Source organism: Pelecanus crispus, chromosome Z, assembly GCF_030463565.1.
Source record: "Pelecanus crispus isolate bPelCri1 chromosome Z, bPelCri1.pri, whole genome shotgun sequence".
Classification (NCBI taxonomy): Eukaryota; Metazoa; Chordata; class Aves; order Pelecaniformes; family Pelecanidae; genus Pelecanus; species Pelecanus crispus.
In genome coordinates, this window is record NC_134676.1 from 27,309,228 (window position 1) to 27,326,727 (window position 17,500).

Sequence of the window (17,500 nt, forward strand, 5' to 3'; positions counted from 1 at the left end):
GTCTACATGCATTTCTTTCTGTGGGAATGGAGATGGGTAGTGGTTTTACGGTTATCTAAAAAAACAGAATTTCTGAAAAATTTTTGACCTTTCATAAAAAGACCAATCCTAAAGTAGTTTGATAGTTTAAGCAAGTAAGAATATTTTATAACAAAAAGCATATTTTGGTTTTAACTCTATTTTTACTCCAGATAGATGAAGAATAATAGAACCTAATTATTTTTTGATTACTGTTGAACTGGTGAAAGCATAGTACATCAGTAGTTCACAAAAATAATACCCTGACTTGGAAAGATTATTATATTAAAATAGGATCTTAAAATATAACTAGTACAGGACCTGGGTCTGACAGGAAGCAAAACCAAGAAACAAATGTTACTACATTGTTTCTTAAGAGTTTGAAGACATTGTAATAGAACCACTAGCTTGGTTTTAAAATTTCCTATTAAAATTGAGAATAGTGCAGTTAATGCATCTATACTTCAGGTGTATACTTAGATTGGTAGAACTAATATTCTTAATGAGTAATTGACTTTTTATTGCTCTCTCTGTTTGATAGGAATAAAGCTTATAAAGGGTTCTGTTACTTCAAATTCTATTAGCTTTCTTACAACATTGAGGAAGTAGCAACCTTTCAAATATGTCTTCTTTAAATTGGATTTGGAAGTGTGTGAAGATGCAAAAGTGTTTGACAGAGCCATTCATGTGTCAGTTAAGTTTTAATTGCTTACCTTAGTGAAGAGGTTAAAAGTCCATTATATGCAAGCTAGCATTATAGAGCTAAAGCTAATAACATGAACTGGTTTCTGTTTCTCTACCTACCTTTCACTTAAAGAATAAATAAATGAGGAACTTTATGCTAAATCTGTTAAGGTAGAAGAGCAAAAGAATTTCTGAAAATTATTGTTCTGTTATCAAATATTTCCTGGGCATTTCTTTCTATGTGTTTTATAAAAATATCAAGAGTATAATTGTAGCTCAGAAGTTTCCATTGTAGTACTGATCTGTGGTTTTGAAAAATTAAGTGATTCTCTGATGCCTTTCAAATTAAGCCAAGACATTTCTGTTAGTATTCACGTATAGGTTGCTGAACAGTCAAAACAGAAAACATTTGTTGCATCTGATGCAACTGTAGAAGCTGATGGATAGGTGTGTTTTGAACAGCTAAGAGGGAAGGCTGTAACTTTATTAAGCTGTTTAGGTGTGTTTCCTTTAATTGAGGAGGTAAGGCTCTGTATTTCTCTAAATCTTGAACTTACATTGTACGTGGTCTTTGTTTTGTAACTTTATAGGTCCACCTAGGAACTCTGAGTTGTAACCTTAGCTTTTAATCTATTCCCTTCTTCTACCAAGTAGAACAAAAGATGAAGTGACACGTAGCATTTGAGAAATGAAGGTGTGTTTCCATGGTTTGATTGTTGTTTGCTGCCCAAATACCACACTGGCTAACACACCTATGTCAAAGTTTTTTCTCGTAGAGAAGCCAAACTGGATCTTGCCAAAAAACAGTAGCACAACAAATGTAACCTAAATCGTCTCAGAATAAACTCCTTTGGTGCTAGATGGGACATGAATTAATTCTAACAGTTTGCAGCTTAGCATATTAGCACAGCATTTTTTCACCAGAAAGTAATTGGTACTCTGACCTCCTTAGTTCTGAGCAGCCACTGCAAAACCATATTCAAACAATAGTGTCTTCTCTCTGCTGCATTTGTCCCTTTTTCTCAGGATATCAGCACCATTGTTCATGATTTCTTTCCACTACAGTTATCTAAACTGTTCTGGTTCTTTCACAGGATATGTGTGGGCTACTAGCATAAAGAAGCTTTTTGTATTTTAAAAGAGCAATCAAGAGTGTGTGAAGTCAAATATACTGAATAATATGATAATAATATGTCCAAGGAGCCTGGGATTGTTTTGTTGAAGTCAATGGAAAATTGTCAAGCCCTTGCATTTTAAGAGAAGAGAAAGAACGTTGCAGTAGTCCTGAAGTCTTAATTGATTAAGAAGCACCTAAAAAAACGTGTTAGGAACAAGAAGTATTTATAAGCAATTGACAGAAGACTTGATCAGAGTCAAAGGGTAGAACTGAAAAATTGCAAAGCTTTTAAACATCAGAAACAATATTAAAACAAATAGCAATGGGTTTATATGCATGGCAGCAAGAAAAGAAGCAATGAGGTTTAAAAGACAGCATAAAGCTCGCTATGCAAAAAGCTAAATGTCTATGTCTCTTAAATTCTTTTTCACTAAGAAATCAGCACATTTAATGTCAGGGTAACAAACTATGGCTGATGGACTCTGAACAGCAATGGTCATACATGAAGGGGATAGGGAGGAAGTTAATTTAACACTCTTGAACATAGAGGACTGTTTCAGTGTACTATATTAATCCCTAGGACCATGAAGTTAGTTTCCAGTTAAGCCATGTTAAGCCATGCATTTATACTTGAGGTGTTTCTCATACTTGGTTATATTCAGGAGCATAATTGGATGAGGGGGTGGGGGGAAGAATCACAGGTATTTTGTGTGAAAGGTGATTGTTATACTAACTAGCTTAATAGATTTTTTTTGGGGGGGGGGGGGAGAGAGAGACCTGTTTTGAGCCTTGTGATGATAAGTGGAGCTAATTGATGATAACCTAGATAAGGCCTTCCAAGCTGGAAAGAAAAGCAATTGTTAACAAACTTCAAAGAACATTATAGATAAAGTCTTCTATAGAGACCTTGTGTAAAGGTACATTTTACAAAAACCACCCATGTTCATTTTATTTCCAGGAAAATCTTGGAATATTTCTGCTTCCTACCTGACTTCTTTTCAGGCCAACTAGGAAGCAGACAGTTTCAGCCAGGCTCTCAGAAATGCATTTTTATTCTGATAGATTTTTATTGGAGAAGCCATTGCTTATATTATTCTGCTACAGGGTATTCTTAATTTGGTCAGTGTATATGTGGAGATGGTTCATTAGGATTTCCTTTCCTTTAGAATAAAACTGAAAAGATTTAGTGAAATACATATTGATAAGAGGAGTAGTTAGTAGGCTCTGTTTTCATAGTTTCTCAGTTTGTCACACATTATGAACCATGTTACATAGCTGAAGTTTTGGGTGGTGTTTACCATTCTATAGGTTTTGTTGGGTACCATTGCCATGTTCAGCAGAATTTTCGTAATAAAAAGGGTTGGATTACACTCACACGGGAGCTTAATTTGTGCATACATCCATGTGTTTACTAGCATTAAAACAGGTTACAAAAACTTCAGATCATTTTTCCTGAATATATTATTAATGCTTTCATATTTTTTCTCTTGAAGAATCATTTTGCCAAAGCTGTTGTGTTCACTGTAATTGAGCTGCAGTGAATGCAAAAGTCACTCTCTTGTACTGCAGTGTTTTATATCATTTTGAAATATGGATAGTTTGAGGTGTTCAAATATATATTATACTGTAAGCGTAAATACTGTAGAGCTAAAATGCAGATTTGAGGATGATGCATGTATAAGTACATGTCTCTACAGTGGGATTTTAAAATCAGCTACTGTTAACCTCCTTATACAAGTATAATACAGTCACTCAGCTGTTAAAAACCTGATCCACTATTTAAAAAATATACAAAAACAAATTGTCTATCTTTCTGCCTGATCTCTTTTCAAGTGCTAACACAATGGAAACAGTGGGTGATCTGTCAATGCATTTGGATTGTCAATGATGGTTTTGTATAAATATTGGGAGGATAAGAAATAAAATTCGCACAGCAAAATATGATTTCATCTGCCTTTTCTCTGCAGCTCCATGGCTCATGCTGTGGTGTGAAATTCTCATTTTACACACTTTGCAGGCGGAGCACATGAATTATGCATTGAGCAAGAGAAATCTCCTGCTTCAAGTCCTATATGCATTTACCAGGTTCTATCTCTATTACCAAGATGAATTGCAAATGGAAAAATGTTTGATGGAATATAGCTTAACTTCTTTGTTTAGTATTCTGCTTCTCCCGTAGTAGGCTCTCTTGGTAGGAAACTGTTTGGGTTATATTGTAGACTTAGTTTTAAGAAAAAAGATGAAAAATTATGTTACAGAGAAATGCCAGACACGTCAGAGCCTTTTTATTGTCTTGATTTGGAATGCAGAGCTTTTTTCATTCAATAGAAATATCTGTTGGTAGTGTTTGTTCCAGTCATTGGCTATTTATTATTCCTAGAAAGCCAATCAATTTTTTTTTCTTGGAAAAAACAAATTAAAAAATAATCATGTTTGTAATAGGCAAGACCCATGTAAATAGATTTCCTTGGTGTTTTGTACAGAATTACAGACAATTAATATATATATATCCCTATATAGAAATATAAATGTGAAAATATTTGTGTATGTGTATATATAGTACGCATACATACACATATAAGTAGCTGCGTATTTACTTAAGCTTGTCACACTTGACTGAAGTAGAAAAACAGACGTGATCATACTTTAACATTAGCTTTATCTTGACTTAGCTTGTGATTTTGCGTTTCCCAGATGGTTGGGTTGGGTTGGGTTTTGGGTTTTTTTCTTGTGTTTTTGCTTGTTTGTTTGTTTGTTTACAGTAAACTCATGTACAGTATTCTGATAAAGTGTGCAGTGGACGTTTCTCTTACCATGCATTATCTTGATGTAATGAGTCTGTACTTGTGCCTTATCTTAGGACCATACTGTTTTATTTTGAAGTATAAGAAATAAATTCTCTTGAAGGATTTTTTCCCCATTTTTAAAGATGAATTATGTAGTAGATGCAAAATAATATCAGTGCAGAAATGCATTTTATCTTACAAAATTACATATCAAGCTTTGTGATATGTCCTTAGTAACTACTTTTGAATGGCAAAATAAATAACAGAAAAAACAAACGGAAGCATACTATTGGTGCTATTGGTGACATAGTATGTTCTATCTTAATAGTCTTCAATAAACAGATTATCAGTAAGAGGATTTCTTGGCTCTGACTTCTAATTTTTTTGAACTTCGTGACTAGCAATGCTGCCATTGGCAGAACTGAAGCATGTTCAACATTTTCATCCTTGTGCTATAGCCTCTCGTGTGGGTGAGCCACTTTTTATAGACTTTAATTCAACTGGAACCTGTAGCTTATGAAGTATTCTATTTATCCTTATTTCACATATTTAAAAAAAAAATAGCCAAAAGAAGCTTGATAACTTGCCAATAATCACACTGGAAGATAAAAATAAAGTCTGGTAGTTGTGACCAGAATGGAACTCAAGAGAGCAGGTTCTGCAGCAGAGTCTCTCACTAATTCTGGACAAGACATATAAGGAATAGAATAACATCAGCACCATTTTAAATGTATTTTGTAGTATTCCCGTTGTCCAGAGGTGTTTTGTGTTTCATATAAATCAGTGACAGCAGAACACTCAAATACCATAACGATAAGGACCATTGAAGTATGTTGATTTAAAAATAATTCTAGTGACTTCCATTCTTCTCTGTCCACAAGATTCTTCTCTTACCAGAATATGTAAAGCACATCTGTAATGATTGCTTAAGTGACTACTGTCTATTTAAGCCATGGGTTTATTCGAAGAAAATTATGAGCAATGTGATTTTTGGCTCAAGTCAAGCCTGATAGTCATTAACATCAACAGCGATTAGTCATTAACATCAAATAGTGAGAGCATTAACTAGTTTCTTCCATGTTCTTTGGAGGGAACCATGGAATTCCTTCCATATTGGAGAAAAGTAGACTTGGTATTATTGTTAGTTTGCAACTGACCATGAGGCTAAGAGACTAGAAGAAAGGGAATGCACCTCTAGAAAAGAGGGGTCATTTTATTCTATGGTGATAGTCAAAGTGATTCTAGCTGCTGAGTTTCTGAGAGAACATCAAGGATGTTCTGTAGGAAGTTGTACCCTGAGTGCCTGAAGAGACTGTGACAGTTTGCAAGTAATGCTCAAGAAATGGAGGCCTGGATTGGCATACAGAGTTTTACTGATTTATTTAGACCTGCTCATTTATTAGAAAAGGTAAAAGAGTAATATATGTATATGCATTTGGCTGTCACTTGCTGTTGAAGCGGAAACTGGTAAACTAGAAGGTTCACAGAAGTGAGACTCCTGGAAAGACTATGTTTAAATTCCTTACAATACCTTGGGTAGTGAGCAATATCTTAAGGTCTACAGGCAGTTGACAAATTCTCTGAAAGAATGCCAAATCCTTCTGTCCGGTGAGTAAGCCAGAGAGAGCAAAGGCAGAAGAGTTCTTCAGCCAATCCAGACAAAGGATGCTTAAGAGTGGGTAGGAGTAGCGTGATGACAAACTGATGAGCGTCCAGCGGGTAACGTGTCCAGGTTCTGGCTACATCCAAAGATCAGTCCTTTTTACTGAAACGCCCTGTTGGGAGCCCATATTGAGCTGTGACACGCTAAATGCTGTCTTGAATCATCACTGTCTGGATGTGTTCTGTAGGTATGACCAGCACTCATTGTTATTAGATTTGTTTAGAACTTCTTATTTAGCTGTGTTGAAACAACTTTAGTCGAAATATTCTGTTTGCCAAGGCACTGAGATTACTCTATTACTGCTCTACTCTTTACTTAAAGTACTGCCAATCCTTACTATTAGAACTCATCTTAAGGCTTAAAATTGAAACTTTTTTGGTGACAAAAATCAACTTTTTGTTATTTGTCCATCAATTAAGTAAAATCCCAGTAGATGATGGGAAAGGATTCCATACTTTTAGATTAAGTGCAAATAACACTACTTTCTTGTTGAATGGATTTTGTCCTGTTTTTCATATGGAAACAGAAATGTTAGTACCCAAGTCTTTTGTGTTTAAAAAAAAAAAAGTGCTTCTATCTGTATTTTAATGGTGTCAACAGAAGTGTCTGATCTGTCATGAAGTTTTCTTTCAGTAGCAACTATTATTAAATGAAAACATGCGCTTCAGAAGAGTAAATGTAACTCACATGTGGAGTTTAGGTTCAGCTTACCTGTACAAAGAAATGTTTCCCACAAAGTCAATTCTCTGAATGCTGAGCCCTGAAAATGGATACATTTTTCTTTTACAGCAGAGAAAATAGACTTTGTTTTGTGAAAGTATTAAAGACTTTTATTTTCTTGATATGATAAATTATGAAATATTCATGTATTTTGACAGAAAGAAGAAAAAACAATACAAGATAGAAAAGCTCCAAATAAACAAGACGTGTTTCTCTTAGATTTAGATGATTGTAAGTATCTTGATTAAAGCCTCGTTTTTCCCATTGCATAAATTCCAGTCAGTTAATTCAATGAATTTTAAATGTCTGAAACATTGATAATGTTCATTCATCATACCAACTTCCTGACAAAAAAAAAAAAATTGCTTAGACTATCAGCTTATTTTTAAGCACAATTATTACAATATGTGATTTTGTTTGTTTTAGAACTGAGAAATAGTTTCAAAATTTAGAATGTATTGGTATGTAAAACATTTATTTTGAGAGTTTTTATATGTCTGGACTTCTTTCCTGTTAAAGTGGGCTTACTTTCTCAGGTGCCAATGGATGTTGCTTGTACAACATCTGTGCAACCTATGAACCAATTGTGGCACTATAATAAGATACCAAAAATCACAGTTTTGAAGAACAGATTAAAATGTAATCTTGGAAGGGTAGGGTAAAGCTGGGATTGGGTTTTGGATATGCTTTGTAGTGCCATTCTTCACAGTTATTTCTATAGGTGCAACACATACTAGATTTGCATTAATATGCACTTTGCACATAACTTGTAAATGAAAACACACAGTATGGATCAGACTGAACGTTAAAATAGAGGAAAAAATGGGAAAGGAGGACAAAATATTTTTAATGTTGTCATGGTTTAACCCCAGACAGCAACTAAGCACCATGCAGCCGCTCGCTCACTCCCCCTGCCCCAATGGGACGAGGGAGAGAATTGGAAGAGTAAGAATGAGAAACACTCCTGGGTTGAGATAAGAACAGTTTAATAATTGAAATAAAGTTAAATAGTAGTAGTAATAATAACAATATAATAATAACAGTGATAATAATATACAAAGCAAGTGATGTACAATGCAATTGCTCATTACCTGCTGACCGATACCCAGCCAGTCCACAAGCAGCGATTGCTGCCCCCCGGCCAACCCCCCCCAGTTTCTATACTGAGCATGACATCACATGGTATGGAATAGCCCTTTGGTCAGTTTGGGTCAACTATTCTGGCTGTGCCCCCTCCCAGTTTCTTGTGTACCTGGCAAAGCATGGGAAGCTGAAAAGTCCTTGACTAGCATAAGCAGTACTTAGCAACAACTAAAACATCAGTGTGTTATCAACATTCTTCTCATCCTAAATCCAAAACATAGCACTATGCCTGCTACTAGGAAGAAAATTAACTCTATCCCAGCCAAAACCAGGACAATGTAAATAAAGTGGGCTATACATATATCAGTTTTATTTGTATTTTCATTGTTTATTTTGAGTATTGGGGCTGTATGTCTGAAAAAATAATTTTCTGCTATTAAGAAACATATATACAAGGATAAAATAATTGGATCAAGATGTAAAAACTTTTTACACTTAATAGGTTATTGTCCTTCCCAGTATTTTAAATTTTTTAAAGTTAAGTATCAATTGCCTTTTTACTTCTAGTCTGTCCTGTGCCAACTCCTGTGGCAGTTCCTACAGCGGCTGTTTTGTCCCCAAGTTTAACAGCAGACCTAGAGGGATTAAGTCTGTTGAGTTCATCAGTCATTGATGTAAGTAGCCTTTAAAAATTGGGGTGGGTGGGGGTATATATATGTGTGGGGGGGAGTGTCTTAATTTAAACATTTCATGTGTTTTTGAGGCAGTCATTAAAGTGATTTTTTTTTTAAGTTCTTTCACCTATAAAGGTCTTGTATGAAATTCTGGTTTACATGCAAGTCTGGCAGCTTTTTTTGATCTGTAATAATTAGATTCTGAAACGCGGAGAAAAGTATGAATATTGCATGTCTGAGAAAGATGCCTTCAAGGATTTTTAACCTTCTCTCTCAATCTGTTTTTTTCTTGGCCTCAGGGAAACTTTAATTCACAAATTAAGTATCCAAACTATGCAAATCTTTCAAGTCATCTAGTTGCTACACTATCAAAAATAAACTACAATACCTGTTAATTCTCAGAGTGTTTGTTTACCATACGTGCCTCCAATTATGACGTTTTGCTACTTGGAAGTAATTTTTCATGAATATATGAAGCATAGCCCCTGGGTGCAAATAAAAAGGGTATAGATTTACAATCAGTGCTGTATCAGTATGTGTCATGATTCATTCTGTTAGTGCTTTCTGCTTTGTAGCACTTTCCATTAGGGAATCTCAAAACTATAGATGTAATTAAGGTTAGCAAAGTCATGGAGGTAGAGGGCATTCCTTTGTTGGGGGAAAGGATAGTAGTTTGTGTTCTTTTTTTGGTTGGTGGGTTTTTTTAGTCATTTTATGTGTCCAGTTTAGATGTGCAATTTAATTAGGAATTGCAGCAGTACAACATAGGATACTTATCCTTGTGAAAGTGGATGGGGGTGACCAGGAAAAATATCAGAGGCACAGGCATTTTTTAGCCTAGCATGGTTTCTAATGAGGCTGGTATAGAAAACCCTCACTGCAACTTTAAGAATTGCTGGTAAAGTACTTTGTGCTGGCTTTGGGAGAAATACATTTGCAAAATCAAATACTTCTTACATAAAGAAGGTGCATGAATGATTTGACTCAAGAAATAAAAGACCTTAGCTGATGATTCAGTTTCACGTTTACAGGCTTTAAAATTTGGTGTTGAAAAGGCAGACTTTCAGATAATGTTTTGGATATTAGTCTTATCTAAGAAAATTTCAAGCAGAGCAGTAAAAATCTGTGGACATGCAGTCACTTTACCTGATGCGTAGTCGTTCACCTGTCACACAGTCTGCAAATGCCAAAAATTCTCTTCCATGTTATTTTGCAGTGCAACATGCAGCGTTAGGTGCCAAGCCCGAGTTTAACTACAACTGTGTTGTTATTCCTGTGGTTGCAATCCCACAATTGCTTCTTTGCCATCCTTTATCGCTGTGACACCTCAAAACACAGGCAATCATCTGTTTTCTTGGCTCTGGGTTAGCTTAAGAATGATTGTGGTGTCTGTGCTTTACTTCACAATTATCATCTTGGAGGGTAAGTTAAAGATAGCAATCAGTAACATCAGATGCTTGAGAACACCCTGTTTGCCAATGTCTTTAGTCCTTTCATCATCTGCAGTACATGAACACATGTTCCTCTCCCACATTCATGCTTGCTTTCCTCATGATTGCCACTATTCATTTGCTAAATTGTTTCTCCCCATTCTTCAAAATGCAATGAAATAGAGGTGTTAGATAGAAAGAGCTAGAAGGTGTAGGCTAAACAGTGGAAGAAGTTCTGCATGAAAGGGTTGATTCTGCAAAATGCCTCTTTCTTGCTACGGCTGCATTCCTGGTAAAACATGTAACCAGCAAAGAAGCTGGAACATTTCCTCATACTCCCTGCTCTGGAAACAGCCCAAATCACCGAAGAACTAATTGTTGCTGCCTGGATAGTGATTACATGTTTTGGTCTGTATTCTGTTGTCAGATCTAAGCTCAACTCTCATTGCCATTGATAATAATTGCAGATGTACATGAGATCCTTTGCTGAGTTTTGTGGACCAGGAAGCAACAAAAATTAAACACTACGGTTAAAAAACTGTTCTTTCAAATGATAGCCATGTATTGTAAAAAGTCTTGTGTGCAAGTAGTTATATAACTACTGTCACGTGTTGTTCAGCACTATCAGGTAATTTTCTAAAAATGAAAATATGAAAACAGCTTTTAAGACTTTATGTGAGAGTGTCCCTCTTAAAATAGTATTTTGAATTTAATCTGTGATGACTAATTCTAAAAATAAGGAGGATAGTGTCATACTTCAGAAAACTTTTTCTTCTTTCAATGGGAGAGAAAATGAATTTAACTGTAGGGCACATGCCAAACTAACAGTGAGAAATTAATTTATTACTAGGCAATGGAGAGCATGGAGTAAAAATAGATAAGTACAGTATATGACCCTAATATCAAAGAAAGGCAGCAGCCACTTATCTTGGAATATATCAGACAGTCTATTATTCAAATCATTCAGCACTGTAATTGGATACAGCTTTTAGAAAACTTGTAACTCCAAATTCATAGCAGCTGAACATTGTAGAAAACATAATACAAGAATGGTTTTACAGTAATGGTATGGTTCTCTTTAAACCTACAAACCCAAAATGTCCTTGAGTAGAAACTACAGTGCACAACCTGATGCTTTGTCCTGTGGCACATTTGTTTTTATGGTTCATGTTTACATATAGCACATTTCCCCTTCATATAAACACACACACGCATATTATAGTTTGTTCCAGGAAAAAACAAAATTCTCTGGTAATTCATGGATAACTTCCAACTGGATGCAACACATAATAAATCCTTGTGCATGCTTCTGTCCTTGTACCTGCAGTCCATCTTCAGATGGCTCAACCAAACCAGGTAACTGAGGTCGCCAGAGGCTACTATGGGGCTTTTTGGGGTGTGCACGCAAGAGAAGGCGGACCTAAGTGCTTGGGGAAACTCTGCATTTGGAGTCGATTGAGTCTTAAGTGGATACATTTGCAGGCTTGAAAGATACTTGAAGGTGCAGTGCCAATGAAAAATAGGAGGCAAGAGGAAGCTGCAAGCTGTCAGTGTAAAGCAGTTATCTGAAAACACTGGAAATAGGTGTTGTCCCCTAAAGGGAGGTTATAAAGTGAGAGAAGAGGGAATTGAAAGCGAAACTCATGAATGACATAAGGACAGGGAGGGTTATAACCTGCTGCAGGAAATAATATTTTGAGCAGGAATGGTGAGAGGAGGAAGAGGAGAGCTATGGTATCAGAGAGAAGCCAAAGAGGGGAGTGATCATCTGTTCCTACCCATCACACAGCTGATGAGAAAAAAAAGCTAAACCACCTGTTTTTTTTCTCATTAGGATTTTAGGTGGTAAAAATGTACAAGCATCTGCTTTCCTAAATGTGTAGAGCCCTGAGTATGCTGCATATGATAATTTACTGGTAAAGATGACACATAATTTTAAAAATAAAGTTATTGAGAAGGAAATACTTCTTTGGTAGCAAGAAATTTGTTATGTTTCAGAACAGTGATAATGCAAGGGAGAATTGACAGCTGGATATGAGCTCTGACAGTAGCAGCAGTTGGATGGGCCAAAAAGTGTGTGGGAGTATGAGCTGAGTTGAGTAGGATTTGAGGGGAGAAGATTGTTTCCCCTGTCCGGAAATAGAGGCTAATTTGGGGAAAAAGTCAAGGGTGGATATGAGAAGTTCATGATAAAAGCATGTAGCAAAAGAGGGGAGAACTCATGTTGTAGTGAGGAGGTACTTATAAAAATATTTGATGCAACTCTCCTGGAGTACTGCGTCCACCTCTGCAGCCCTCAGCACAAGAAGGACATGGAACTGTTGGAGAGGGTCCAGAGGAGGCCACCAAAATGATCCAAGGGCTAGAGCACCTCTCCTATGAGGACAGGCTGAAACAGTTGGGGTTGTTCAGCCTGGAGAAGAGGAGGCTGCAAGGAGACCTTATTGCGGCCTTTCAGTACTTAAAGGGGGCCTATAGGAAGGATGGGGACAATCTTTTTAGCAAGGCCTGTTGTGACAGGACAAGGAGTAATGGTTTTAAACTAAAGAAGAATAGATTTAGACTGGATATAAGGAAGAAATTTTTTTCAGTGAGGGTGGTGAAGCACTGGAACAGGTTACCCAGAGAGGTAGTGGAGACCCCATCCCTAGAAACATTCAAGAAACATTCAATTTATTGTTGCCATTAATTACTGTGCATTTAAAATTATGGTCTAATTGTAGAAGTGGTACCGCTTTACTTACTAAGGTTTTATTCGGCATGTTCAGTGTATTCTCTTGATAGTAGCTACTACCAATGATATGTTTTTATTGTTTCCTACTACTTGGAGTTCCACAGAAACTGTTTAGGGAGGAGTAAATCATCTTGTTTTCTGTCTCATGTCTTCTACAGAACTTTTGACTGAGATCCACTTTGAGAACTTTTTTAGAGTGGTGATGCATAGAGCAGAAATAATAGCTTTTGACAAAAGTCAAGGTCGAGCTGCAGACCTGTCAAACCAGGTGATAAATACCTTTAATTTCAAATTGAGCACACTTACAGAATTCCTTGAGAAACAGTAAACATGAGCTCCCTCAATATTCAGCTAGAGATAATTTCAGAATAGGAGAACACCTTAAATGGTATTTTAATTTCTAAGTTGTCGAGGTAGTCTTTCCAGGGGAAAATTTTCTTATCACTTAGGTTGTTTCTTCCATTTAGGCTGTTTCTAGTTCCACTATAGCAAGTGTTAAGACTGACTCTGAAGTATATTATTTTCCTGTCTGAAGGATCTCTTCTTAGAAGTACCGGGAACACAAGGATTGCAATAATGCATTATACCATGGCTCTAGCTGGGTATGCAGCTTGCAGGAAGGGTTAGCATGAGGTGCTTAAGGATTTTCAAAGTCCTACAGTAGAGAATGAACAGTAGTTCTTCCAAATAGTTATACTGGTATGCACTCAACTTCATGAGTTTTATTTTTTCAGAGCTTTGTTAGCAGTAATTATTCTGTAACTAGATACATTTATCATTTATATAAGCTCTGGTCTGAGTTCTTACCTCAGGAAAGGCTGTATCAGAAGAAACATTAGCTTGTTAATGTCATGAAAGAGATGTAGTGCAATCAGTTGTGATAGCAGTGGAGTGCATGTGGTGGTTCGATTGGATTCTTGGTACTCTTCTGCCCTGTGTTCTCAGAGAGATTTTGATGAACTACCGTTGGTTTTTAAGTAACTAGTTTTAGATATCTGTAAATATATCCAGTCTCTCTTAGGACACTTCTAAAATTTTTTACTCTGACGAAAGATGGTTCTTTTAAATCGGTTTTCAATGTTAGCCACATCTTCTCTTTTATCAGATGTTTTTATGGTTTTGTGTTAGGATAACACAGGCTTATGGTATCCTTGATACAGTTTTATTTGCCTTCTTGTTTTTCAGCTTCCTATAAGAAATGTCATATCATTTTGGTGTCTCATAACAGGAGAGCTTTTTCCTATGCATTATATGTTTTCATTATACTTCTTCTGAAGCCCACCTTTTTATATAAAGATTGAAATTTGGAAGGTTTGTTGGGGGTAGGTGAAGGGGATAGTGTGCCACAAGATAGTCTACATGTATCCTATCCCTACACGCCCTTGTAACTTGTTTGCATTGCTGACCACACTTGCACAGTGAGCAGAGATGTATTTTGAGTTCTGCACAGTTTTGTCTCCAGCTTAATTTTTTAAGATGGTGCTTTTTCCATGCGGAACAGTTTAAAGTATCTGTATTGTCTCCATTTTCCTCTGCTCCATGCTCTACAAGATTTGTAACTAGCATAAGTCTTAACTGAAACCATTTTTTGCAAGTATCATATGTTAATAGGGTGTCTGGGAAAGTTTGTGCCTATGAAGGAAGTAAAAGGCATAGTTTAAATTAAGAGTTAAAAGGCAACTTTCTCTTAGTGCCGCCCAAAATTCATCTAAGCAGCTGATTAGGTGTGACTGATGCTTGTGGGAAGGCGACGTGCTCCAGTGGATACGGAACTGGGTGTTACATATGGAAAATGAGTTCTATTTTGGGCTTACTACTTGCTGTGTGATCTGGAGGGAGTAACTTAATCTTTTAGTTTTCCATCTGAAAAATGAGGATAATGATGCTTACTCACCTTGGGAAAGCACTTGGAGATCTACAAATGAATGTAGCTGCTCATCAGCAGATATTAACCATTACCAAGACAGAGGGGGGAATGAAACAAAGATGTCCTGCATACTTAATTTTATTTTTCTGTGTTTATATAAATTTGCTGTATAAGAGTGTGTTCTTAAATTGGTAGCATAGTATATGTGTTACATCAAATATTTGAAAGCTATAACATCCTTTCTGAAATTGCTTCCACACACTTTTAAAAATGATAGCTTGAAAAAAAAAAAAAACCTGCTATGACAGTATTTTTTTAAGGTGTCGCTTCGCCTTTATTCTTTAATTAGAAATCCATTTATGAATATTGGTGATTTTTATTAGTGTTCAAGCCTTACAACTACCTGTCTTATGTTTATTAAATGCATTAATACTTAACAAGCTCTACACTTAAGGATTAAGAACCTTCAACTTCAAATACACTAGAAAATTTAGTTTGGAAGTTCAAATATGATCTTTCTGCTGAGTCAGAAACAAGTTTCTGATACAAGACTGGCCCAAATAATAGTATGCCCAGTCTGAGAGGTATATTATATTATTACTATGTATAATCTCATTGATTTATTTGATTACTGTGTGTTTCAGTACTAGACATTCTCCAGATTGAGTCTTTTATTTATGTTTTTATATATAAAGTATGCATGATATACGTTATATATATGTCATAAATTATATAAATATAATGTACAATTAGTTAGTAACTTGTATGTTAAATAGTATTCTGAGTAACCAGGTCTTTGATGAACAGTAATGCTCCTGAAACAATGCTGTTTTGCTGTTTTGTTATCTTGGAGTGAAAAAGATTAAACCAATATTCAAATATTATATTTAAAAATAAAAGTGCTAAAATTGCACAGTAAATGGCAATTATAATATTAAAATCCTACTTATAAAATAAACATTAAATGGGGGGTATTGCAAAAAAGAAACTCCTTTTAGATAAGTTTCTGTGAGGAGACCCTTGATCTTTTTTGCCCTCCATTAAAAGTCAGCACTGTCCTTAAAACTAGTCTAACTTGTTTGAGAATTAAATGCTTAGATCTATGAGAGAATTTAAAGTAATGCTTCTTTTTCTTTCCAACATGAAAAATACATAAATTATTCTGCTTAAAATTGGACTGCTGTAAACAGGGCTGGTGCTAGGTGTTTAAAAACAAGCATGTGTAATGCATGATGATGATTCCGTAAGTTATTCTTTAAATATGTAGTGTGGTAATGTATGTAAAACAGAGTGTGTCTGTATGTGTGTTATGCTGTGTAACTCAGACAGAAGAGAGAGGTAACCTAAGCTTTATTTTTTTATTTATTTATTTTGTCAATAAAACCTAGCTCTTAAAAATTTCAACCACATCTTTCTAAGGTAACATTTACCTCCTCACATCTTTAGCATCTATCAGACATGACATGGGACATATTCATTGACCCTAAAAATTTTCATCAGTCTCATGCACTGGAAAGGGGCAGCCCCAGCCAGACAAGAGGCTCATTTCAATTTTAACGGCTGTAATTAAAGGTTAATTCACTGAGTCAGGATTAACGAGGAAAGTACAAATGATAGGCAAGCAGCTGCCTTTATAATACAGGATTAGAACAATGCAATTACAATAAGAATTAGAAAAAATCAACTTCCTGAAAAGGTTCTGTAATGAATGAACTGCATTTCTCTGTTCTTAATTGTGGTACTTAAACATGAAGACTCTGTGCAGCACAGTTTTTGTTGTTGTTGTTGTAACAACACTTGATCAACAGTGTGTCTAATAAGATAGTATGCCAGCTACGATGACAGCAACTGTTACATTGATAAATTTAATACTGTGCTGTACTGAAAACCTTCAGGCTTACTTTTATATTATAGCTATATATGCTAGCCATGTAGATGACTGCTTTGAACTTTGTGATTAAAGATTTATTTCTGTTACTCTTTTGCAGTTGATTATTTTAGCCAGTTTCTATAAACAACCTTAAAATTATATTGAATTTTTAGAAAACACTGTTTTAAAGTTTCCCTTTACATTATCCCCACTCATTTTATGTGATATTCTTAACATCTGAAAATTAATTTTAGTTTATAAATCAATATATATCAGATGCAATCTGACTTTAACATCCTATTGTGACTATATGTGTGCTGCAGTTGCATTAGTTGGTATAATTTAAAAGTTGGTGTAATTTAAAAGTTGGTATAATGAATGCTTTCACACAGTCCCATCTTGTGCAGTGCCAAGTACATCGGTAGTACATGTATAAATGTAAAAATACATTGCAAAGTAAAGTTTTCATCACCTCTTCTTAGGATTTTCCTTTTAAATTTCTGACTTGTAAGTAAACATATCAAATAGAAACAGCTTTGTAATAAGAGGAAGCCAGATAACATTCTAAATGGAACGTTATTTCTTAACTTCGTAATTTCTTGATTTGAAGTAGCGAATCATTGTGGCAAAGTCTTCCAAATTATCTCTCTGTGCAAATAAGTACTCTGGAATTGCTCAGAGACTCCTGTTCTCAGTTGCTAGTTTTCAAGTCCCTTCTATTCTCTTTTAACTTCAAAGATCCAGCTTTTATAATAGTCTATTTAAAAATGTCTATGTTTACCCCTTATCTAAAACTTTCGAAGTATATGCAACCATATATACTTGAATTTTCAAAAGACAGTATTTCACAAAGT

At 35.4% G+C, this 17,500-nt stretch overlaps 1 protein-coding gene across 5 annotated transcripts in view; it reads left to right on the top strand.

The window, feature by feature from the left end:
- Window positions 1–17,500, top strand: part of AP3B1 (adaptor related protein complex 3 subunit beta 1) — a 171,790-nt gene that overhangs the window by 107,668 nt on the left and 46,622 nt on the right. For 4 of the 5 annotated variants that reach the window (XM_075725902.1, XM_075725906.1, XM_075725904.1 and 1 more), the window contains 2 exons: window positions 7,147–7,219; window positions 8,639–8,745. In XM_075725902.1, the coding sequence (XP_075582017.1) occupies window positions 7,147–7,219; window positions 8,639–8,745 (180 nt within the window). Of the gene's footprint in view, window positions 1–1,962; window positions 1,975–7,146; window positions 7,220–8,638; window positions 8,746–17,500 lie in introns of all 5 variants that reach the window. The other variant, XM_075725903.1, reaches the window with a different exon arrangement.